Source organism: Aricia agestis, chromosome 20, assembly GCF_905147365.1.
Source record: "Aricia agestis chromosome 20, ilAriAges1.1, whole genome shotgun sequence".
Taxonomy (NCBI): Eukaryota; Metazoa; Arthropoda; class Insecta; order Lepidoptera; family Lycaenidae; genus Aricia; species Aricia agestis.
This window is the reverse complement of record NC_056425.1, coordinates 9,513,548-9,538,704: the sequence shown is the minus strand read 5'-3', so window position 1 is coordinate 9,538,704 and position 25,157 is coordinate 9,513,548. Positions and strand designations below refer to the sequence as shown.

General features: G+C 37.3%; 2 protein-coding genes across 3 annotated transcripts; one reads left to right on the top strand and one right to left on the bottom strand.

The window, feature by feature from the left end:
• Positions 1 to 7,779: 7,779 nt before the first annotated feature.
• Positions 7,780 to 18,136, top strand: LOC121736922. The gene is made up of 8 exons (XM_042128391.1): positions 7,780 to 7,960; positions 8,035 to 8,271; positions 8,490 to 8,745; positions 9,545 to 9,720; positions 10,363 to 10,485; positions 15,977 to 16,119; positions 16,724 to 16,895; positions 17,324 to 18,136. The coding sequence occupies exons 1-8, from the start codon at positions 7,850 to 7,852 to the stop codon at positions 17,435 to 17,437; spliced, it is 1,332 nt and encodes a 443-aa protein (XP_041984325.1). The 5' UTR covers positions 7,780 to 7,849; the 3' UTR covers positions 17,438 to 18,136.
• A 2,232-nt stretch (positions 18,137 to 20,368) lies between these two features.
• LOC121736921 (probable splicing factor, arginine/serine-rich 7) lies at positions 20,369 to 24,889 on the bottom strand. Of its 2 annotated transcripts, none has more exons than XM_042128389.1 (4): positions 24,038 to 24,889; positions 23,666 to 23,826; positions 21,597 to 21,731; positions 20,369 to 21,326 (listed from the first exon to the last, which is right to left on the bottom strand). In XM_042128389.1, exons 1-4 carry the CDS (start codon positions 24,752 to 24,754, stop codon positions 20,459 to 20,461), a joined length of 1,881 nt encoding a protein of 626 aa, XP_041984323.1. In that variant the 5' UTR covers positions 24,755 to 24,889; the 3' UTR covers positions 20,369 to 20,458. The 2 variants fall into 2 exon arrangements, with proteins under 2 accessions (XP_041984323.1, XP_041984324.1); XM_042128390.1 differs by having other exon boundaries at positions 20,369 to 21,323.
• Positions 24,890 to 25,157: the final 268 nt, after the last annotated feature.

Genomic DNA, 25,157 nt, shown 5'->3' with positions numbered 1-25,157 from the left:
ATTTTACACGCTGATTTTTGAGAACTTGAATAACATACGAGTGACTTGACTCCTAGAATTCCTTAAACCTAGGACCGATCATTGAACTATTATTACTACGTAGTAATAATAGTCCAATGGGACCGATTGGCCTATATTGAAATTGCTTGTATTTGTAGATTTCAATATAGGCGAATAAGAATATCGTACGTACGTACAAATGGATGGTGCGTGCATATTTCGCCGAGTTGCTGCGTGCTGCGTTTTAGCACCTCTGATGTGGTGTAACATGGTAACAAACATGTTACAGCAAGTGGATTGATTTCAACAAAGGGATTGGGTTACAAATGTAAATTAAAATACAGGGTGCAATTAAACCTTTCTGCCAAATTTTGATACATTAATCCTTGTTAAAAATAAAAATATACGTATTTTTTCTTTTATAATCACTCAGTACTAAAATGTTGAGAAATAGTTTCCGAAAGTTATCCTAAATATCACTACAATTAATGGACACGACGCGTTGCCCGCGCGTGACGTGCCCTTGCCCGCGCGCCTCTCCCCGCGTCACCCCCGCTTATACACTCCGCCGCGAGTGACCGTTCTGCAACGATTTTAAATGGGATAAAATATGTCATTAAAAAATAACACCCAACTTTTTTGGTTTAATGGAGTCTCCTAATGATACCTAAGCCCTGGAAAAAATTTGGCAGGAAGGTTTAATTGCACCCTGTATGATTGTTAGTCAGTAGGAAATATTATTTTGTTTGATTACACTATTTATTTGGTGATAATTAAAAACAGGCGGTTTTGTGAACAGGCGAAGCCTCACGCCTCACTTGCGGCGACGCATCGTAACGTAACGAAGCAATGTGGCTTCGCTCTAAGGCTTCAGTCTCGAAATCAGCGGGCAGCGGGCGGGAGCGGCGGCAGCGCGCTCCAATGTATTGATTTATATTGACAGGCCTCGAAAGCAGCGATATGGCCATAATCATATAAATCTATACATTGGAACGCGCCGCTCCCGCGCTGACGCCGCCCCGCCCCGCTGCCCGCTGATTTCGAGACTGAAGCCCTAATAGTCTTCAGTGTTTATTATTATATTCTTTTTATGAATATGCCAATTTGTTTACATTATGCACTTGTTTTTTATACATTTTAACTACCTACACTGAATATTCATTTATTTAATTGCACTACAATTAACATAAAAATGAATCAATATTAATTTTAAAACGTTTTAATTATTGTATTATGATTTATGTATTATGGTTTTAATTAGATAATAAATAAGCTAGTATTAATAAATTGATTGCTAAATTATTGCCAATAGAATATGTAATTTTAATGAATAATTCCTATTCTTTGAACTACGGTAGAATTTATGTGAACTTCGGTAAAAAGCTTAGAATCGATTTTAGCTGGTTTTAACAAAGCATCAAACGCCTATTTTTATAAACATAATATTTTTTTGGTCGAAACTTGTCCCCTTTACTGATAACGATAATAATTACACAGCATAATATTCAAGGTCTCTCTCTGTCATGTGACTTTTCTTATGTACCAGACAAGGACAACTAGAGTCTAGACCTTGTATAGTTATTCGCTGTGTAAATATTTTTATTTGTAAAGGGGTAATATTGAAATACTAGATAGCTATAGTGCATCAAGAAAGTGAAGAAATTAAAAAGTGGCAACATCGTAGTGTCATCCCCAATGATGAAAAACTCAAAGCAGATATTATGTTACTACCGCGCGCGTTGTTGTTTAGCCGTCTGTTGTTTAGTCTGCATCGAGCGCAGTCACGAACGTGCTGCGTCTTGTCTTACCTAAATAAATTGAAAATGACGTCTTGCGTGTTACGAAAATGTACCAATTATGACTCGAAAGTAAACAAAACACATGGAATCTCTTACCACATGGCTTGATTGCAATAAATGCCTCGATTATTTACATTTTCATTACTTTTTGGAACAATCTGGAAAAAGTCGAATTATCGTCATAGCTCAGGCGAAGAAAGAGACAGCGATACGATTCGATGTTTAAAAATATAACTGTCTCTTTTATGTAAATGGTTTTTCGTATCTTTTGTTTCACTTATCTGTCAAATTTGTCAATGTTTGCAATTTTGAATTTGAAAATTGTTCGGAACAGATTTAAGCCGGAAAATAGTATGGAAGTAACATATCTGTTTATGTAGGCTGCGTTCCAGATGACGTTAATGTTGACCAAAACGCTCAAAACGTCCCCTTCTGCCGTTCCATTTGACGACCGCGGTCGTGTTGATCGTGGCTATGACGTCATGAGTGACGTCATCATTTTCGCTCAAAACGACCCTCGACGAAGATGGGTCAAAGTGGTCGTTCTAGTTTTTTTTTTAATTTTAACGTAACTATATCGCGAAAGCCATGTTCGGAAAGTTTTGATGAGAGAGTAGAGACAAAAAAACTTCATATTATTTCATTACTAAAAATATTTTAATTGAAATAGGTATTATAATATTAAATAATATTTAAGTAATAAAATTGTTTTAAATGAAAGGTCAAAATATGATTTCTTATAAAATATAATAAATACTAATTTTCGTCTCTCCTGAGTCGTACCTGTTGACTTAGCATTACGCGGTACCGTATTGTTACTTAAAAACTTTATGTGACAATAGTCAATATGCAAAGTATGTGGTTTGTTATTGAAATATGATTCAGTGTGAAAACTGAAATATAATAAAAGTTTAACTATGTATATTAAAATGTGATTACTTACTTATGTAAAAAAAAATTAATACTAAAAACGAAACAAATATATTATTATGTATTTTATTTGTAAAATAAAATATGTAACTATTAAGCAGACGTACGTACTAAACAATTACCTACTTTTATTTACGACTTCAAGAAAAGGATCGTAATATCCAAGTTCTGTTCAATGTAAGTATGTATAAAAAAATATTATATTATGTTCTTTTTTTAAACTTTTCTCAAAACGCTCAAAACGATCCATAATCCGTTCCACTTGGGTTTGTATCACTGACGCTCACAAGCTAGTGGAACGGGAAAAACTACGGTCTTGAGCGTGAGCGTTTCTAACATCATCTGGAACGCGGGGGTAGAATATCAGTGGTCATACCTTTCAAATTAATGAAAAAAGGGAATACACTACGATGTTGCCACTTTTTAATTTCTTCACTTTCTTGACGCACTATAATATATCTTACTTATTAGCGAGCGTGTAAATGAGGAATGTAATATTGTAATGTAAAATAATTGGTAAAATGCAAGATTTTTTTCTAAAGTATCTACAATGATTATTAAAAGTAGCATACTCTAACAGTTGAAGAATATCAGACAACTTTTAAGGTGAAAAGTTTGATTAGATAAAAATAAGTATCATCAATTGTTTTATTCCAACATCCCAAATGACCCCCCAGCCCCACATACAAATTAAAACTATGGTAGAAAAGAATGCTCTTTACTTTATAGGTTAGGGAGATCACAGACGACAGACTTTTTGTGCGATCGAGTCTGCGGCGCCCATACGGTAGGCATGGCCGCGCCATGCCGACTAGGCTAGCTATAGGTTTACTCTATGGCTAGCATTAATACTAGTAGGATATTAACCATTAGATATTCGTTTTCATGCACAAGTGTAGAAAAGTGATGTAATATGCAGAAACTTGCTATTTTGTGTTCTCTCCAAAACTCCATCGAAAGTTTCAGTGAAGCGTCTATAGACCACTTTAGGGAGATCGCAGACTCGATCACACAAAAAGTGTGCCGTCTGCGATCTCCCTAACTGAATCGACCGACTTGACTCCTTGACCATTCCTTGACCGTATTGACCACAGTATAGCAATATCCCTAGTATTGACTTTTACTTGGACTTTGACTAGACTTAGACCTGGTGCCTTACTCCCGAAACTGATATCAACTTGATACGAGTCTGATTTCGATTTCTGTGACTGTGAGAAATAAAATTAAATATTATTATAGATCTTTGGATTACATAAATCTTTCGATGCATTGTGAATGGTGATCAATGATCATAGATACGTTTTCGCCATGCTTTTTATTTTTATTGTGTAAATATTTGGTAATTACTAATTATTTATAATAGCTCATAGCACAGATAGCTACGGCAGCTGCAAGAGAAGTGTTTTCGTCCATCTCATAAAGAAAAATAATGGTCCAGCTTCTCTGAGTTCATAACTGCGATTGAACTAAGCAAGAATGTTCCATCGAGGAAGTTGATTCCTATGCAATTGACAGACTGCAACGTTATTTGGCCGAATATGTCAATTCAATGTTAATTGTGATCTGTCAGCTGGGTTTGACGTAACGCAACCAAACTACTTAGGTCCCCGATTTGCATAGGAATCAATTCCTCTGATAGTACATGATCGCACTCGGGCAAGGGGCTCTCGCACGAGACTCTCGCCCGACTCCCGAGAGCTCTCGGCGAGAGTGTACAGCCGACATAATGTTTGTGTTTTTTCGTCATACCTAAATACATTTCTTTAGAAACTTTAGACGGATGAGCCCATTTTCTACTTTAGTGGGTTTAAAATGGTTATTTTCGTTAAGGAACATCTTGACATTAAACAAATATGTAAATTCTCTTTTGTTGTTACACCGTGGTTACACCATTGTTGATCATATACATATTCTAGTATTTGTAAAATTTGTATCCCTGCATGCCGACATCAAGTTTAGTTTTTATTTGGAAAAGTATGGTCCGTCCGACGCACTTACAAATGTTGTTGGGATTCCTGGAAGAAAATCCAGGAATCGCAAAAAGGTACATGCGGGCGAGCCAAGCTAAGCACGATACCAAACTTTAATGGGACCGTATAGCTGTAGAGCTTAACTCCATTATATGTGCCACCAATCACATTAAAAAAGCTTGCAGGCGAGCTTTATTATTATGGTAAAATAATAATGAATTAATATTTATTATCAACAAAAAATGAAACGACACCATACCAATCGATACCATAGTGACCCTAAAAACGTTTACAATACCTAACTCGGCAACAATAGATCTCAATCGATGTCACTGATCTCCATTAGTACTTGTATAATGGAGGTCAGTGATCGATGTCGATGCCTCTGTTGCTACCATAGACTTAATATATACTGTCGTAAAGACCACCTGACAACCCGAAAATGCGTGACCATTTTCGATCTGTCAATGTGTTACTATCGATAGTATAGTCCGTTCGAGTTATTTTACCTGAGTTTCTATAAGAAATAAATAATATGCAACTTTGACAGATTTGTATTTCAAATTAGGTATCATAAATTTTAATTGGCAAAAAAAGCTGACTGATTGAAAAGTAGATACACATTTTCTTTTGGAATGATTTTTCAATCGTCGGATATGTTATGACATGAGGTTCTTATAGGGGTAAATAATATACACATAACACATTATAAAGTTACTTATTTATTACTCAAGTAAAATCTATCTGGTAAATCAGTCCTTACATTGAAAGTAAACGTTGAAAGTAAACAACACACATAGTATATTATATTTTATTCTTAAATTAAATACATATCATAAAATATCATAATATTTTTTATTATAATTATTTTTAACCGACTTCCAAACAGGAGGAGTCTAGAAGTTCGGCTGTGGATATATTTTTTATGTATGTTCAACGATTACTCCGCCGTTTATGAACCGATTTTCAATTTTTTTCTTTTGTTGTACATTGTATTGTTCCGAGTAGGTATCATGTTCACAAAAGTGGTGGTCTGGTGATGGAAACCATGAGAAATCGAGGTGACTACTTGATATTCAAATGGGAACATATTATGGTCCCAGAAAACGTTCAAAATCTTTCGATTAATAAATTTAAAAAAGTAGTCAAAGAACGTTTTGTGCCAAAGCGTTCTTTGAAATGAAGGTCAATGATTTCATAAACAATGGCACATCTTGGGAATGCTGAATTACTGCTTGCAAAGCTACTTCTACATGACTTACAATTATTATGTATCTATCTATGTTTACATTGTATAATTTTTAGTTACAGCATTGTAAATTTTGTTTTAAAAGATTATATTTTTTCTCACTTTTTTGGTAAAAAGTGGGCGTGTGAGTTTCTTACGCCGGTTCTTCTCGTCGGCTTAGTTACCGAACCGGTGGTAGGCACCATGTATTCTGAAAATATATTTTATTTTAGATTTGTTCAGAAATAAAGCAATTTTGATTTTGATTTTTTAAAACACCAACTGTAAGTATAGAAAACGTTATGGACAGCTAAAATGAGTAAAATTATTATTTTTAAACAAAAAATTAAAACCGACCTCCAAGGCAATGACAATAGTAATATTATACTTAAATGAACTAAAAAGTATTAAATAATTCTTATTCTGTACTCAGTATTAATTCTGTTCTCAATCTTCATTATTTTGCAATCGGGACCAGCTAACCTAATCGCCAGTTCTCTGAGAGAATAGGTATAACTGGAACTTATATACTTAGGACTGGTACCGACTTCAAAATTATGAAGATTGAGTACAGAATAAGGATTATTTAATACTTTTTCACTCAAATTCGGACGCCCCGCCCCGCTCATACATTTTGACACGTCAGAAATTATTTTAGTATGATGGGTCTACAACAAAATGCATGAACAGAGTGCGTTCCGCCGGGCGTCCGAATTTTTCTGATCAGAAATTTCGGATAATGTGCAACCGGGCTTAAGGTGATAAATATAAAGGGTAAATGATTTTTAATTTTAGTTTTATGTTATTGTAAAATATCGATAAGCATATCGATAAATTTGATTCAAGCACTAGCGTATATGTAAAAAATTTTGATGAAAAATATTTCTTCAAAATTTGTGTAATATAAGAACAATAGTACCTTTAGTTACGCAAAATATGAAAGTAAAAGAGAGGATTCATAATATTTTGTTTGAAATAGAGAACTAAAGACAGAATAGAGCGAAAATAAACACATCGTAGCAATTAGGACATGAAGATTAATTACCTGTGAAATGTATATTTTTCAGGATTATTCTTATGATTTACATTGCAAACAATTACAGCACAAGTCAAAATTTTTAAATATAATAATATTTATTAAAAATAACAAACAAATTGAACAATATATTGGAAATACCGAAATGGCATAAAAACGACTGACGACTTTTGACGACCTGTCAAATAAAAGTGGTTACAATTTTCATTAGACTGCCTCTCTCTTTTCATCTTGTTATAATTCCATAAAGGATTTTCTTCTCTCTCGCACTCTTTGTTGGTCTTTAGCATTATAGGTTTATGGTTGCTACCGTGAAATTTGACGTTTGTAAACGATCTGAAAGTCGATTCTCAGACAATTTTGTTTGTCGCGAGCACCTAAGATTTCGATTTGGCGAATGTTTCGATGCTGATTAGTTCCAAATTGAGCCACAGCCCGATCGTGCGCTAGCATAGCTGTCAGGAATAGCAAAATCCATTGAGGTTGAATTAGTTTCAAATCGATCCGCAGCACGATCGTGCGCTATTTTGGATGTCTAAACCATGTCTAAAGTGTCAAAAACCGTTGAAATCGTAAATCGAAATCGATATCAGTTTCGGGAGTAAGGCCCCTGAGTCCTGACGATATAATATGAAAATGATGCTAAAAATTGTACTAGATAGTAGATATACTAGAACAAATCTGTGATTAAAATATTGTTTTTCGACATTTACTTAACACTGGCCATGGTTTTATAGCCGAAGTAAAAAAAAAAATTTCGTGTGACATTGACACCACGATGACAGTGACATAAGACATTTTGTAATTTGTTGCAAATGGTGTTTACAAAACATTTTCTTCGTCAATTCCTAACAAAAATTTTATAATTGACAGCAAATAAAAAAACATGTCGGTCGTAGGACCTGAGTTTTATCAGTTTATAAAGAAATTGGAAGATAATGGCGATAAACTACCGCCCGGTACGCCAATTGAGGAACCGCTGGAATTTGAGTTCAATGTAATTAACCAATTCATCACAATTAGTGCACCAAAGTGTCTTCATTTCTGTACATCTGTGATTGCTTGTTTCAGAATTCAAGCTGCTACCTTTGCAATGGCTATTACGGCCCTAGTTTCGGCGAACCGGTCTGTGTAACTTGTCATGCGTTTCTCTTCCCCGATTTTCCGTCTTACCTCCCAAGCTCATATTTCTGCAGCGAAAAGACAGATGACGGAGACTCTGGAAACGATGAGCCGTCAGATTTAAACTACAGCTCCGAACGCAGAGTCAACAAATCCTTCCCATTACCTGCTTGGTGGTATTACAGAGTAAGTAATGTTTACGATAATCTACAAACTTTTACATGTTTTCTTGTCTATGTCTCAATAATGTCTTGTCATAATATTTAGTTTATCCATTTCTACACATTAGTACTTATTATTTTCCATAGAAAATGTGTTACTTTATGTACAAGAGGCATCCCATCTTAGTGTTAATTTTTTGAAAATTATGCACTTATTTAACTACTTTACACATTCTCTCACAGAATTCATTGGACAGTGAAACAAGTCCAGAGGATGATGGGAGCCGTGCCAGCAACTCTGGTCCCGGAGCCAGTGGTAGTGGTAGTGGAGGGAGCTGTTCAGCCACCTCGTTGGCTCCACAGGAGGGGGCTGAGGACCTGGCTGGCCATGGCCCTCCCCCACAGCCACCGAGCTTGGCCCTGTCCCTGCAAATACTCTCCACTCCACGCATGCCAGATAATCTCCCACCTGGGCTGGTTGAACACTTGCCAGCGGAAGGTTTGTTTGTTTTATTAATAAAATGTTAAAGTGCGCCACTTTATTACACCATTAAAACAGTTTACATCAAATAACATCTAAATTGTTTTAATGGTTTAGGAGAGTTTGTAAAGGTACTTAATTTTTAAACTTTGAGTTTAAGGTGACACCGCATTAAAGTAAAAAACCGTGTTGGATATATTTTAGATTGCTGGTGTAAGCAACAAGAGTGTTTTATTACAAAACTAGATGACCTGTAAACTTTGTATCACTTAACCATAAAGTTAATATACCTAGCGGAATAGAGAAACAAAAGCCCGAGCAAGAGAGATGTCACTATCAGTAACACTGCGTGGTAAAAAGAGACATGTGATACATGACAGCAGCACTCTTTTTTTGACAACCAGTCGGCACGTGCCGCACGTTGACAATTTAATCTCATAGAAATCATGTTCAATTGCTTTTTCCACTAGATTGCTCTATCCCACTAGGTATATTAACTTTATGCACTTAACTCGTAAACTTTCTATCATATTAATGTAAACTTACTTTTGACTTCAGAGTTTCCGACAACAGTGAGTTTTAGCGAGACCAGGCGAGACTAATAAAATTTAAAATTAATTTTTATTAAATATAGATAATGTGTGGGCTCTTATGGCTTATTTCTGCAATCTATATATTCTAATCTCTTATTTTCTTCTCGACACGTGATTTTTGAAACTGTAGGTAGGCACCTATAGTTTCAAAAATTTAGGTCCCCCTGCTTCAGTATTGGTTTATACAAGTACAAATTATGCTATTTAAATGTATATTATTACAGTGCTCCTCTGCATATTCCGCTACCTGGACGACTTATCGCTGTGCGCGTGCGCGCGGGTCTGTGGGCGGTGGCGAGGGCTGGTGCGCGCGCGCGTCCCCCCACCGCGCTGGGCCGCGTTCGCTGCGCGACGCTGGCCACTGTACAGACCATTGCTGGCTAATATTGACTGGCATAAGGTATTCAATATTATGTTACTGAATTAATTAGCCGAGACATCATTGCTAACATAATGCTTTGAAATACCTCCATACATGGAACATCTTCTTGCGAAGTATGGAAGTACTTCAAAGAGGAAGGACATAGAATAACTATGCAGGAAACATTTAATACTGGGTATAATATAATGCAGGGGTTCCCAAACTTATTTTGTCTAATTCTTCTCAAAGTGGAGAAGAAATTATGTTTTAGTGCCCCCATTGTTTCAGTAAATGCATCCAGATGAAATAAATCATCCCCCAATAGCCTCTACACAACGCCCCCATTTTTTTTCTGGGTCCCACAGCGCCCCCCTTTAGACCTTCAGCGCCCACAAGGTGGCGTTATCGCCCACTTTGTGAAAGACTGATATATGTTACAGTAACATAACTTGGGGCCTGATTCACCACTTCCTGGTGAAACAGGCCCTAAGTTAATGTGTCAAGTTAATTGTTGGTTGCCGGATAGGCTATCCACCACTTAACTTGACAGATAGAGTATGGAGAATCTGTCAAAAAAAGTCGTGGATAGCCTATCCGGCACTTTATCAGTAAGTGGTAACCCATACTATTGTTATTTTTATTAACTTAATCAGTAATGTGTTTATCTTAATCCTTGTTTAGAAATACCAGTCCCTGGTGGAGTCATGTTTCTGCCGCAACTGTCTGGTGCAGATGTGCGTGCAGGCGCAACCCGCAGGCGAAGACAACGCCTGGCGACGCAACAGACTGCGTATTGAGCTCAAGGTAAGATATCACTCATGGTAACTATGTTACTTGGCTGCGGATATTATACATAGATGACTTCAACGGTGCTAAGAGTCAACTCAGAAGAATTGTCGTGTACCATTGAAGAAATGGATTCATAGGCAGTTGACGGACCTACGTCATGTCACATGTGGTCAGATTATGTCAATTCAATGATAGCGGTGATCTGTCTGCTGGGTTAACGCTACCAAATTACGCAGGTATAATAATATCTATGGACGCTTCACACCACGTCAGTCTGGCCTCGTGGTAAGTACCTGAAGGACTTGTGTTACGGGTACCAGATAACGGAAATATATTTAATACTTTAACCCCTTACTAATAAACGTTTTATAGGCTTTGAATTATACAGTGTTTTGTTCCTGTCACACAAGTGACATTTTTAATTGGATTGAAGAAGACAAAACACTGTATAACTATTTAAAGCTTAAACAGCGTTTATTCGTAAGGGGGTTATACTATACATATTGACACACAAAGAAAAGCTCAAACTACCCATAATCTGTCCAGCTTACAGGTAAGTTATGAGTAGTTTGAGCTTTTCTTTGTGCTAATACTTCTTTTTCATTTAGGGAATTGTCTGTCACCGAGGTGAAGAAGTCTATCATGTCAATTTCATCAAGGGCTGTGGGCAGTGACTGTATTGGTCGAAATATGATAGTTACATTGTTAGATATTTTAGCTCCGATCATTGTCCACATCCTTAACTATTCTCTTACTACCGGGGTCTTTCCCTCTTCCTGTAAAGATGCAAACATAATACCGCTACCCAAAAAACCGATTCCCGATTCATAGTTACTCTGATTATCGTCCGATCTCTATCCTTCCATTTCTTTCAAAAATATTAGAACGCTATGTACATCATCAACTTCAATCTTTCCTTAACATGCACAATCTACTAAATCCACTACAATCAGGATTTCGTTTCGGACATAGCACTTCCACAGCCCTGGTGAAAATTGCTGAATCAATGCATCATAATTGGCAGCAGGCAGCTTATTGCGAAAGTAGACTGGAAGACCTTACCTGACATTCTTCTTGATGGAAATGTTATTCCCTACAGCTCCTCCGTGCGTAATCTTGGAGTTTACTTTGACCGCCCAAGCAGCACAAGTATATCTAGTGAAGCACTATTAGTTATTTTATAGACTTAAACTAATAGTATTCTCACATAAGAGTCAATAATCCCTGAAGATATCCTGAAGATATCCTTAAGATATCCTTTATACCGAGTTCAGTAAAAATGGGCACCTGTCTACACTATAATGACAAGAGCAGCATAAGAATTCATCATTAGATAACTATAAGATCAATTTATATTTATCTATAGGAATATCTACAAAACTATTATAAGAACATAATAAGAGGCACATAAGAAAGGAATTAGGTTTTGTAGCCAACATTAAGATAACACCATTACTCTACTGACGTTCTAGTGGTGAATATTTTTAAAACCAGTAATAATCAAAATCAACTAAATAAAAACATCAACAAGGTTTTTCTTTTAAAAAGCATTTCCTATTTTCTAATGGCACACCGTAGTTAAAAGTATTTTAAGTTAAAGATTTAATGGCGAAATGAAATCAAATATGTAAAATTTATTTTTTATGTTTCGCGCGAACGGAGGGCTCAAATTCCGTGCCGAATTTATTTTATCGTAAAAGTTGATGAAATAGTTTTAAAAAACTTATGGGCCTTTTATATTCGTAAATTTAAATGATATTTGTTTAATAAAAAATATTATTGGTGCACATTTTTAAATATATTTTGTTAAAATAAATAAGTACCTAAACAATGTATTTTGATAAAAATTTCATTTATTTAAGTAAGTATATTTATGTTTACAAATTAATAAATCGCGTATTTTATTGTAACTAATTTTTTTAGGTTTTTACCAAAATGGCGATTACCGTCGTATTCTATTAATAAAAATGGCCTCTAGATTAAATTATCTATAAGTAAGTATTGATTAGAAGATTTACTCCTAAAATTAAGCTAAAGGTAATTTTAAGAGCATGGCAAGTCAACTTGCACTTGTAGTTTATAATGGTTTTCATCAAGAATCGATTTTTATTAAGACGGTGAATGGTGATTCTTCTTCGCAGCTTGATGAAAATAATTGTCGATTTGTTGCTGAATAGATGACTGATGACTTTGAGGGCAAAGAAAGTTGATGTGACCGTCTAGCGGCACCTTTTTAGGGTTCCGTACCCAAGAGGTAAAAACGGGACCCTATTACTAAGACTTCGTTGTCTGTCCGTCTGTCTGTCTCCAGGCTGTAATTCAAGAGCCGCTATAGCTAGTCGACTTCTGAAATTTCGACAGATTGTGTATTTCTGTTGCCGCTATAACAACAAATACTGAAAACAAAATAAAATTAATCTCGTAGTCCATAATGGCAACACGTAGGCACTTAAATTTTTTACAGAATCCTCAAATATTACTTAACCAACATTAATAATTGATACAAAAATTCTACTAAAATTAAAATAAAATAAAAATAAAGGGGTGCTCCGATACAAAAGAAAAAACACAATTTTAGGCCAATTTTTTCTCTATGTATAATGGTACGGAACCCTTCGTGCGAGAATCTGACTTGCACTTGGACGATTTTTATACTTTTCCATTTTTCTCCGGAAGCCTCCTGTCTTTCTAATATTATATATCTCCTGTTTTCCTCATGCTTGCAGAACGCTGTCCTTTATATACTTAATACTCTTAAAATAAAATGTTTAAAGCCTAAGTTTCCTAATGATGGAGGAAACAGGACTTTCACTAGAGTATACACTATTGAGTATCTAGTCAATGATTCTATTAAGTATAGACTTAAAAAAGTGCCTAACTAATGCATCTAAAAACCCTTTTGATTACTTTTAGAGTAATTGTTCTACAAATAATTTCAATTCTTAAAAAGTATTTGTGATAATAAGTCTCTAGAGTAATTGAACTACAGCAGCGCTTGTAACAGAGCAAATATAGTCCATAACAAATCAATTTGCTCTTAACTCAGTGTAATGAACTAATAAATGTTTTAAAACAAGGAACACTAGATATTTTTTTCTATTAGAAACTTAGTTCTTATTCAAAACCATGTATAGAATGCCAATGTCTATTTTGTCTATAAAAAAACCATGATTAGTACTCCTAAAGTATAAATAGATTTAAGGCGTCTGAAGTGTGCTACTTGGGCGCACCCTCTCATGGGATTTCCAGGTCCAAGAACTACGCAAAAAGCTGAATGCTGCCACTGCATCTCTTAGGCGATTGAGCAATTTCCTGCCAGTTGCAACCAAAATAAAACTAGCCACTACTATATTTTCCCAATTCTTGACTATGCTGACGTTTGCTACTGTGATCTAAACGAAAATCTTCTCTCTTCCCTTCAACGCCTTCAAAATTTGTGCATCCGTTTTATATTTGGCCTTCGCAAATTTGATCATGTGTCTGAATACCGGTCTCAGCTCAACTGGCTTCCGATCAAGATGCGTCGAAATTCTCACGTCCTGCATTTACTTTACAATATCCTTTTTAATCCCTCAACTCCTGCCTACCTAAAATCAAATTTCAATTTTCTAGGTCATGGCAATCCTATTCTTCGCTCTGCAAAGAAACTTACGCTTGCCTTCCCTTCCCATAAAACTTCATTCTATGATTCTTCTTTCACCATCTCCGCTATTCGTCTCTGGAACTCTTTACCTGATTCGATACAAAGCTCTGAATCCATAAATATCTTTAAGAAACGTGTCAAGAAACACTACTTAGACCTATTTCCTTCAATATGAAAATTTTGGTGTTAGTACTAATATTAATTACTTATCATAAAATTCTTATCTTCTGTAATTTTTTCATATTTTTGCCTTATTCAATTCAATTCATTTATTTCAGATTTTCATCCATAGTGTTAGTTACAACAATATGTCATTATTCTAGTGTTAGTAAAATATAAAAGAAATTGGAATTACATTACATAATATTGTTAAAAATTAAATATATGGGGACCGGGCTATTGGAGCATGGAGCTGCACCCAATGCTTCAACAACATGGATTCCCACCTGTTACCCAACACATTCAGGAGTCTGTTTGGATTGTTTTGCACACGCGACCAGAGCGAGGCACATCTCTTTCTAATAATTGTCTGAAAACAGTCTGTATGTGCCTCAGCGAACATATATGAATCGCTACAATAACGCGACAGACCTAACAGCATCCTGAATATGTTGTTGTACTGGACTTTCAGCGTACTATATAAGCGCTGCGTAAATCTGACCCATAGGCTACACGTGTAGAACGACTGACAACACGCTTTAAAGAGCGTTATTTTTGTGTCCCTGCTACATCGTGCGAACCTACGTGCCAGCATATTACCGCGCACACATAGCGCTCTACGCTCCCTCTCTATGTCCTCCGTATCTGATAGAGAGGCGGTGACCCAGTGACCCAGATATTTAACTCGGTCGACTATTCTCAGCTGCACACTGCCAAGAGTCACAGGAGGTACACTTCTGCGACTCCTGTCAGCGCCTGCATTAAAAACCATAAATTCGCTTTTATTATCGTTATACCTGAGCCCATGTTCCACCGCATACTCTTCACAGACACGGAGAAGCCTACTTATAAGCCTAAGCATAACTTATATTATTGATACAGACGCCGTCAACGTGACATCCTATGTAGGTGCTGTTGAGGTCACCTTTCAGCCGATTCATGTACAGGTTAAAGAGGCGGGGCGAGCTTATCCCCCCCTGTCTCGTCCCACACTCCAACCCGTACACCTCAGAAAACACTCCAGCCCATTTTACACTATTTTTCTGATGACCGTACCAGTACTGAAAGAGTCCAATCAGTTCCTTGGGCAGAATATTATATCTATGTAAAGTATAAGTAGTTTATTTTATCTCATATTATGTATTGTAAGTAATAGTTTTATACTATTGTTTTTTCAAATATTTTATATTGACGATTGCCTGGTAGAAACCGCTTAATGCGGTAAGGCCGCCAATTTGCACATTTTTATAAATTTGTAAATTTTATTGTAATTGTATTGTAATTGTTTAATGTATCTTTTGTTGTGTTCTTCATTTTGTATGTTACTTTATGTGCAAATAAAGAATTTATAAATAAATAAATAAATATACATATATGTAAGATTTTTATTATATGATACACATATTTAATACATGTACATCCATGACCCAAGAACTTGGAAAATTTTTTTGTTCCGTCGGCGGGATTCGAACCCGCGACCCCCGGCTTGAGCTACCAATAGCCCACCAACCACTGATCTCCATTATACAAGTCTTATAATAGAGGTCAGTGCCACCAACTGAGCCACAGAGGTCGTCAAAAGGTATGCCTATGAATCAACTTCTCCGATAGTATGTATTTCTTCATTGCGTGGCATTCAAATTGTTATCATTAAAGCTTATTGAAATTCATATATCTTAGCGATTTCTTTAATGTTAATCCTAGGTGCTGCGCAACGATCCACCGGAGGGTATAGCGGCTACACCGCTCGACCCCAAGTGCTGTCACTGGCAGGCCAGCGTCACGGGGCCAGTTGGCTCGCCATACGAAGGCGGTTTATTCTTCCTGTATATACAGGTGCCATACTCGTAAGTATTTGAGCATTACTTTTCGCTTTAAAGTGCCTCATAGCTGATATATATAGAGTTTTTTTTTGTCTATTTCTTAAATATCATAATCTCTTTTTGTCAGGGCTGGATTTATATTAATTGTTATGAGTATGGGCGACTTTAATTTTTCCGCCCCTATGTACGAACTCTTCTATTTGTCCATTTATTTCAGGCATCTAGGCTGAAATAAATGGACAACCTACATATTCATATTATAATAAATACCTTAAGGACTAACATACAAATATATTATTATATACTTAAAACTACACCTTGTCACGTGTTGACGGCTACGTGACGCGCTTCGTTTCGGAGTCTCCCCCGGAACCTCCGGTAGACCACATCCATCGGCCAGAACTCCGGCGCCTTAAAGGTCGAAAGAAGATTCGTCGGTACTCTCACCACAAAGAAACTAAAGTTAATTTTGTGGCGAGACTGCAGACGCTCGACTCAACTTCTGCCATCCTAGGACCCTGCCGACCCCCCTAGGACGCCATACGACGCTGCCGCCCAAAGGCCATGGCCTATACATAAATCCAGAGCTGCCTTTCGACGTGCGCTGACCTTTAACATTATATTGCAGCTACCCCATGAGTCCACCTGTGGTACGGTTCCTAACGCGCGTGTTACACCCTAACGTGTCGCGGCACGGCGACGTCGGCATCGACTCCGTGCACCACAACTGGTCGCTCGCGCTCACACTCAGCAAGGTGCTCATCTCCATACAGAGCCTGCTCACTGACCCCTACACTGAGGTGAGTTACACGCGCACACACACACTCACACGCACGCACACACTCACACGCACACACACACACAGTGTGACAGTTTGTAAGGGGATTACTGCCGCACTCAGAGTGGAACATTAATTACTTAAATGTAATTAATTCAAAATTTTGACATAAGCCTCATACATTATCTGTCAAACTCTTCATTAAATTGAAGGTTAATCGTAATTAAATGGCTCTAATTACGGCGGTTAGTGTTTATTATTATTTCAAATAAATGTAAAACAATTTATTGATTTGGTATAATATTGTGTGAATGGTTTATAGTTACACAGTACAGTGCAATGTACAGCTGCAATTGTTACTTAAAGTGTGATTTGTGAAATGTTAATTTGCTAGAATCTAGATTGTTAATCAGGTAATAAATAAATGTAATATGGATCCAACCATTACAGGTGTGTATGGAGCCAGCGGTCGGCGAGATGTACGTCCGCGACCGCGCGCGTTTTGAGACGCTCGCGCGTCGTTGGACGTGGCGGTACGCCATGCACGACATACTACCCGAGTGAAGTTTTTTTTAATAAAAATCCGGTAAAGAAATAGGCCCGAGTGACGTTTATTTTTTTTAATCTGGCAAACAAATACTAGGCTGCCTGAGTGACGTTTAGTTTTTTTTTTTAATTCGGCAAAGACATAGACAAATTAAAAGTAACCAAGGCCTTTATTACCCTGGGTACTGTTTTGGATGTTATCGATAAAGTAGTTAGAAATTGACATTAACCAATCAACAACACTATTGAAATGATAAACTCTTGTTACAAAAGCTAAGTAACTTGGTCATATTGTATTGAATCAAAAGCGAAGCTAAGATTTAAAAATGAATTAGGATTAATCAATCCTATCACGTTTCAAAGTATCTAGTAGGTCTACTTTCGAAATTGCTTTAAATGTAATGTTGATAATGATATTAGCCTAAGTGTCTTGGCTTTTTATTTACCCAGATAAATTATAATAATGTCAGTCAAAAAGACCGGATTAGGTAAATTGTAAGACGTATGTTACCCTACAATTAATAGAAATCTATTGACACATTATTTTTTAAACCAAATCAGTAGTTTAGGCGCTATGGTGGGAGAAAATGAACATAAATATACTTACTTAAATTTAAATAATATTATGTATACCGTTATTTCAAGACAGCTGGTCTTGTGGCCCTAGAATCTTAGATTGTGATGGTTCAATGAATTATAACATAAATTCATCTTCATAAAAATTGTAATTTTGAAGTAGTCATAAGATTTCATAAATATTTTGTACATATAAATACACACTGCACTCATATTTTATATTTTTAATTTAATAAAGATTTATTCTGTACTAACCAATTATTATCGCTTTCTTGTTTTTGTACACGCTTAATGCATATTCATAAAATAAATTCTCACTATTAGAGTTGCCAGGCGTCCAGATAAAGCCGGACACAGTCAGGCTTTTTGATTGCCTGTCTGGCCAAAATTAAGAGGAGCCCGGCTTTTGTAGAGCTTTGAATCAATAATTTTATATGAAAATCTACTAATTTTAGAAGGTTTTACACCTAATAAAATGTAAAATTGTAGGTTTAATTGTTTTAATAAAACAGAAAATTACAAACATATTCCTACACTAAGAGTTCAGATTCTAAGTATTCAATAGCAGGACTTTTTTGTTCAAATGTCCGGCCAAGCCGGCTGCTTTGTCCGGCTTTTCGGTTTAGTGACCTGGCAACCCTACTCTATAAGACAAAAGAAGCAGCTATGATGAGGTAAATATGGGTAAATAACAATTTTACTACTTTAATAATATAATAATATGTAGCAGACGCCAAAACAATGTAAAAATAAAATATGAAACTCATTTATTATTGTTTTAACTTTTAATATTTTACTTCGTTTGAGGTCGTCTTATATTCTTAAAATATCTGAATTTATTTGACAAAGTTCAGCATGCACTCCTTGGATGTACTCTTCTTGCAGAATTCAATCCAAAACTCCTCTAACTTTTTACAATTGCACAGTTGTGGTAGACATTTTGTACCGCCTGGAGCTCTGCAGTAGCCTGGATAAGGTCTTTCGCCTTTTAGTAGCCAACGTCTGGTAGATTTGTCAAGGTTGTCTTCAAAAAGCCTTACCATATAGACATTGGTATGGATTCTAAGTCTACCAGGCACGAAGTAGTGTAGATATGTAAAGAGCGTGTAGTAGCCCTGAAAATTTATCGAAAGCAATCGAGAGAATTAAGTATTTTTATCTATCTTGTTCCTAATTAACGTATAAAGTAACTTTGTAGTACCAAGTATCATCTAACTCAGTGGTTCCCAATTAGTTTTTGCTGCGTACCACTTCAAAAAAGACCTCAAACCTGCGTACCCCTTATTGTAGCAATCACACTAATAATATTATAAATGCGAAAGTTTGTGAGTGTGTGTATGTTCGTTACTTTTTCATTCTCAAACGCCTGGACCAATTTTGATGAAATTACCAATACAGGTAGTAAGTTGACACCCTGGATTAACACCTGGAAATTGTTCTTGTTTTTACTGATAGCCGCACGTACCCCTTGATGCAATTTCACGTACCCCTGGGGGTACGCGTACCACTAATTGGGAAACACTGATCTAACTGATATATATTTTAGTTTTAATAATTATTTATACCCATATTTGTGAATAGGACTCTATCTGCAGCATTACACAAACCTCATTGGTTTTTAATGGTGTTTAAGTTGAATAATTGTATATTGTCTTATTTGGTAAACAAATAAAAAAAAACTAAGTTAAAGATTGCTTAATTTATTGGGTAGGTTTGATATTTCCGGCGTTCAGGCTAATGTGAAAAATAAAATAAAGAATAAACTGTGAGAGCCCGGCAGACTGCAGACTTTTAGTCGGCCGATAGTTTGATCTAAAGCTTAATCAGTACGGAGATATATGAACTAAAAAAATTATCGGCCGATAACAATGTACTGTAACCCCAAGGCCCGATTTGGTCAAACTATCGGCCGACTAAAGGCTGTAGTCTGCGGAAGCTCTATGTGTGTTCTGCGTAGATCGGAACGCAAATAATATTTTACAGATTTTGAGAAAAACGTGAAAAAACCTGTATCTTTAAAGATACAAAAAGTTATTTATTATTATGATCATTATTAATTTTAAGTGATATTAAAAACGGTTTAAAATAACAGTATTTCACTTACATTGATGTTCTGAATAGCCAAATACATAGTTTTCATTATATTTCACGCTTATTAGCAATGGTAATTAAAAAGTTTGAATGCTTATTCGAAAGCAATACCAACTTAAATAGATGAACTATTGGCTATTGCATGTCAACTAAAAATAATTAATATAATAATAAATCGTAGGAGGCAGATATTATTGCCTAGTGATAGAAACATAATTCATAGTAAAATGGCCTCAGAATACAAAGATTTCATAATTTTTTTTCATAAAATAAAACAAGACAATTTATTATTGTATTTATTTTTACTTATTGGTAGCAATTCTTAATTAATGCATGATACACACTATGAACATGACAAACATGTTCCAACATTTACGGTGAATTGGAAATGTCCATGTTGTCTGGAGAATGTTTCTCGTTGCCTAGCTCCGGAGTCTTCTCGATCATGGACTCGTTCTCCTCTATGATGGTGGGCGGAGGAGGGTTCAGACTCTTCTCCCTGGACCTCCTATCGTGGGGGGTCTTGGAGTCGCGAGTGGAGCGGCTTTTTGATCGCCTGCTGTGCGACCGAGATCTCTTGCGGTCGCGAGATCGGGACCTCTTTCTGTCCCTCGACCTCGACTTTTTCCTGTCCCTGGACCTGGACCGTTTTCTGTCCCTTGACCTGGACCGCTTTCGGTCTCGCGACCTCGAGCGCTTCCTGTCTCTAGATCGCGACCGCTTTCTGTCCCTCGACCGAGACCGACGGCGGGATCGCGAACGCTTCCTCTTCGATCGCGACCGCGACCTCCGCTTCGACCTCGATCGATCGCGCTTCCTATCCCTCGATCTGGATCTATCCTTCTTCCTCGGGGATCTTTCTCTCTCCTTCTCCTTGACTTTCGTATCCTTATCAGCGTCCTTATCGGGCTCGCTTGGTTTTTCCTTATCGTCCACAGGGGTGGAGGCTTTGGATTTGCTTTCGGAACTGCTTCCGTTAGTTTCTGCCGCCGCAGATTCCTTATCTGATTTTGTCTCCTTTTCAACATCCTTGGCGGGTGACTTGGACTTTTCCCTATCCTTGGATTTCTCTCTCTCCTTGGACTTCTCCCTGTCCTTGTCCTTCTTATCTTTGTCCTTGTCGGTCTTGTCCTTGCGGTCGCGGTCTTTGTCACGCGAGCGGTCGCGCTTGGAGCGGGAGGAGCGATGTCGCGACCGCGAGCGACTACGCCGCGAGCTGCGATGACGGGAGCGAGACCTACTGGAGAAAAGACATAAAATATAGTTTTTTTAAATATAACAAAATATTATTATGACTACTGTAATAATTCTTATATTATAAATAAAAAAATCTGTCTGGTAGTTAATTTAGGATAGAGATACTTTGAGCATCGACATAGAATAGTTTCTATCTCGAAAAAATTTACGATTCTCGCCTGATAAACGAAACATGCAAAGTTGCGGATAAAATCTAATCGTAAATAAGAGTCACAAAAACTTCACTTTTATGATGCTTTAGCGTTAGCTATACCTGGAGCGATGTCGGTGCCTCGAGCGCGACCGTCGAGAGCGGTGTCGCGAGCGCGAGCGGGACCGCTTGCGACGGGAGCGGGAGCGGCGTGACCGCGACCGTGACCGCCGCCGTGACCGTGACCGGGAACGCGTCCTGGGAATATAACAATTAACAATACATGACCAGATATATACATACGCCTCCGTGGTCCAGTGGCTCTTGACTCGGAGGTCGTGGGTTCGATTCCCGCGTTGGAAACATGTTATTTCCAAGTTTGGTTAGGACAATGCAGGCTCATCACCTGATTGTCTGACAAGTAAGATGATCCATCCGTCGGATGGGCATGTAAAAAGTCGGTCCTGCCAGTCGTGTCGGTCGTCCGTTCCACTGGGTTATGAGAGTCAAGGAAAAGAGAGTGCTCTTGTGTACTGCGCACACACTTGGGCACTATAAAATTACTCCTGCATAACTGGCCTGGTTTCAATGAAACCGGCCACCGCAGCACCGTCACCGAAACCGGTGTAGGAGTTATTATTATTAATACATGACCACATAGGCCGCGTAAGGCGTGGGCCTCGCGGTCTAAGGGCCCTCGCGCTCTAAATAACGAGTGTAGAACGATTTGTTCCACAAAAATGCTTGTATTTTCAGATAGTCGAAAAAAAGAAGTAGGCAGTAGCGTAATGCCATACTTCTCGGGTATGACTACAGCCCGCCATACCGACGCGAATACATTAATTTGAATAAAACAATTCAACCATTAATTGTACCAGGCTAATTTTTGCATAGCTAATTATCGTAGAGTATCCATTCACGAAAATCACTTTGCCATACTTTTCCGACAGTTCCCAATGGCCACCATACCACTGCAAAGGAGTGATTTTTTTTCTTTCCCCAAACGATTTGTACCACCATGAAACTTTTTTAACAGTTCCCTGTATGATCATAAATAGAAGTCGGATAATGCCATACCTGTGGGAGGTGGCAAATGTGAACAATATTTTTTCAAAATCCTAAGATTTTATTCGTATTTCATACGATTTTTCAAGTATGGCGCCACTTTTTCCCTCTACTAGAAGTATGGCAAATATAATATGTAATGGTCACATTGTATCGTATAATTTCTAAAAATCCAAATGCCATACTGGTACCACCCCAAGAAGTATTGCATTACGCTACCGCCTACAATTTTTTTTTTACTATCTGAAAATACAAGCATTTTTGTGGAACAAATCGTTCAACACTCGTTATTTAACCAACGCGTTCGATTAACGCCCACGCGTTTGGGCCGCCAGTGCAAGCGCTATGACCATCATTTTCCTTTTTGCCCCATATGTAATTAGACCCCTGAAAAACCGTCATCCTGGTACAATTGACCAAGAATTTTGTGTCACCATCTCCCGGTCAAACAGCTCAACCAATTTTGCTAAAATTTGGTATGGAGATACTTTAGAGTCTTAGGAAAGAACACATGATACAGTTGCGGGCGTCATCTAGTATTAGCTTTAATAGTTGAAAAATTATTAAAATATAACAAATCTATTTTACATGACATAGCAGCTTGTGTATTGGCAGAATGAATAAGATTGTATGTGCTATTGTGATTTGTAGCTGTATACAACTTTAAAAGTTAGCTTGACTTAGATTTATTTTTAAAAGTTTATAGATATTTCAAAAATGATCATCACCAGTGCCGTAAATAGCCTTTTTCGGGCCCTGTGCGAGCTTCTATAACTGCACCCTTGTCTTTTAACCGACTTCAAAAAAGGAGGAGGTTATATTATGTTCGGCTGTGGATATTTTTTTATTACATTGAGAAACATCTCTGGGGCGCAGCAGGAACTTATTGGGAGCAAACCGAAAAAATAAGAGTCCTGCCTGGTCCAGCCATTCTTGCGCCCCCCAGAGTCTACGCCCTGTGCCTGGGCACCGATGGCACCGCCCTATTTAAGGCACTGATCATCACAGTCATATCATGTAAAAACATAATTATTACACAATATATGTGCAACAAATATTTATAAGTAATATAAATAGCTAATTCAATCATTACAACACATTGTGAAATAAATCTAGAATAACATTACCTTCTTTTATCCTTGGACAAGAGTCCTATAACAGGATCAATTGCAGCCGAAATCAGGTTCTGAGCTTCCTTAACCCTACACATGGCCTCTTCAATCTCTCGCTGGGCTGCTTCATTGCTCTTCGTTTGAGGTTTAGAGATAGCTTGAGTTGCATGATGCACCTAGAATATAGTAGAAAGTTTTTGTTATACAAGACACAGTGGCTTTAAAATGAAAAGTATGTGTCTACTTTAGATGTAATCTGTTGAATTTTTTTGGGTGAAACCTCTTTAGAATAAAAGGCTTTTTTCCATAGCATCCAAACCGCAACATTATATTATTTTAAATACTATTTTGAAAGTACAGTATAAAAATGATTATTAAGATTCTTACCATTATTGTTTGACCTTCAACAGTTGACCCATTTAGCTGTAACGCCTTCAGAACACTCTCTTGTTCAGTCATTTCAATGAGGGCATACTTCAAATTGTCTACATCACGCTCACAAAAACGCAAGTAGCTAACTTCTCCAGCCTGGCCAAAGTGGTCTATGAGTTGTTGATGAGTTAGTTCACCAACATTGCCCAACAAAAGTGTTCTTCTTATTTCCTCAATTTTCCTAGAATCATATGCCGCTGGCAAGGGTGGATAGCCAGGCAGACCCGCAGCAGCCATTTTTGGATCGTAGGTCTGAATGATTTGATTAGGTGGAACGCCTTCTAACGAGTTTATGACGTGAGCTGGTAGTCTGGGCTCCACAGTGTTAAGACCTGGCACTAGTGTCCCGTTGCTAGACATTTCTAGCGCCTTATGCTCGTCGGGAATCTCTCCTGACTGCATGGGAATGACGATGAGCGCTCGGTCGATAAACACGGTGTTAGTCATGTGCTGTGCGACGTTTACTGTCGCCGAATCGTAATATTTAACGTAGCATATCCTGGATTGGACGGGACAAGACACGTCTCTGATTGTTGGATACAGTCTTATGTCGTCTATTTTACCCAGGTACCCGAATAGGGTTTGCATTTGATCTTTGGTTGCTTGAGGTGCGATATTGGTGACTTGGATCACCCTTGTGCCGCCGGAAACCATTTTGGTCAATTTACACATGTATACGGATAACGAAAAGTTAATTCGAAACTGTCCGACTGAACATTATTTTAATATTTACATTTTCAATTGAAATATTATAAAATAAGCATTGTAAAAATTAATTATTCTTCACGCTAAAGTAGATCGCGTCGCGCCGCATTCTGACATTGACATTGACTAATGGTGGCGAGTCTACAAATATATACTAGTAATCTGTGGTGGCGAGTGGCGACTGGTGGCTGGGCATAAAGTAGAGTCAAGAGACTTCTTCTTTTTTGTTTATTTTTTACACCAAAATTTGCCAATTTTAATTTACTGAAATCCCAAATACCTATGCATTTATTGGCGATGCAGGATGCCATATAAAAATATAAACTATAGTCTGTCAAGAAAGTGAAGAAATTAAAAAGTAGCAACATCG

Excerpts from the sequence above, each read along its gene's own strand:
- LOC121736922 (XM_042128391.1), top strand. The coding sequence starts at position 7,850 with ATGTCGGTCGTAGGACCTGAGTTTTATCAGTTTATAAAGAAATTGGAA. Across the intron at positions 8,272-8,489 it reads CTGCTTGGTGGTATTACAGA|AATTCATTGGACAGTGAAAC; the intron begins GTAAGTAATGTT and ends ATTCTCTCACAG. Across the intron at positions 9,721-10,362 it reads CTAATATTGACTGGCATAAG|AAATACCAGTCCCTGGTGGA; the intron begins GTATTCAATATT and ends ATCCTTGTTTAG.
- LOC121736921 (XM_042128389.1), bottom strand. The coding sequence starts at position 24,754 with ATGTGTAAATTGACCAAAATGGTTTCCGGCGGCACAAGGGTGATCCAA. Across the intron at positions 21,732-23,665 it reads TTGTCCAAGGATAAAAGAAG|GACGCGTTCCCGGTCACGGT; the intron begins GTAATGTTATTC and ends TTATATTCCCAG. Across the intron at positions 21,327-21,596 it reads AGGCACCGACATCGCTCCAG|TAGGTCTCGCTCCCGTCATC; the intron begins GTATAGCTAACG and ends TCTTTTCTCCAG.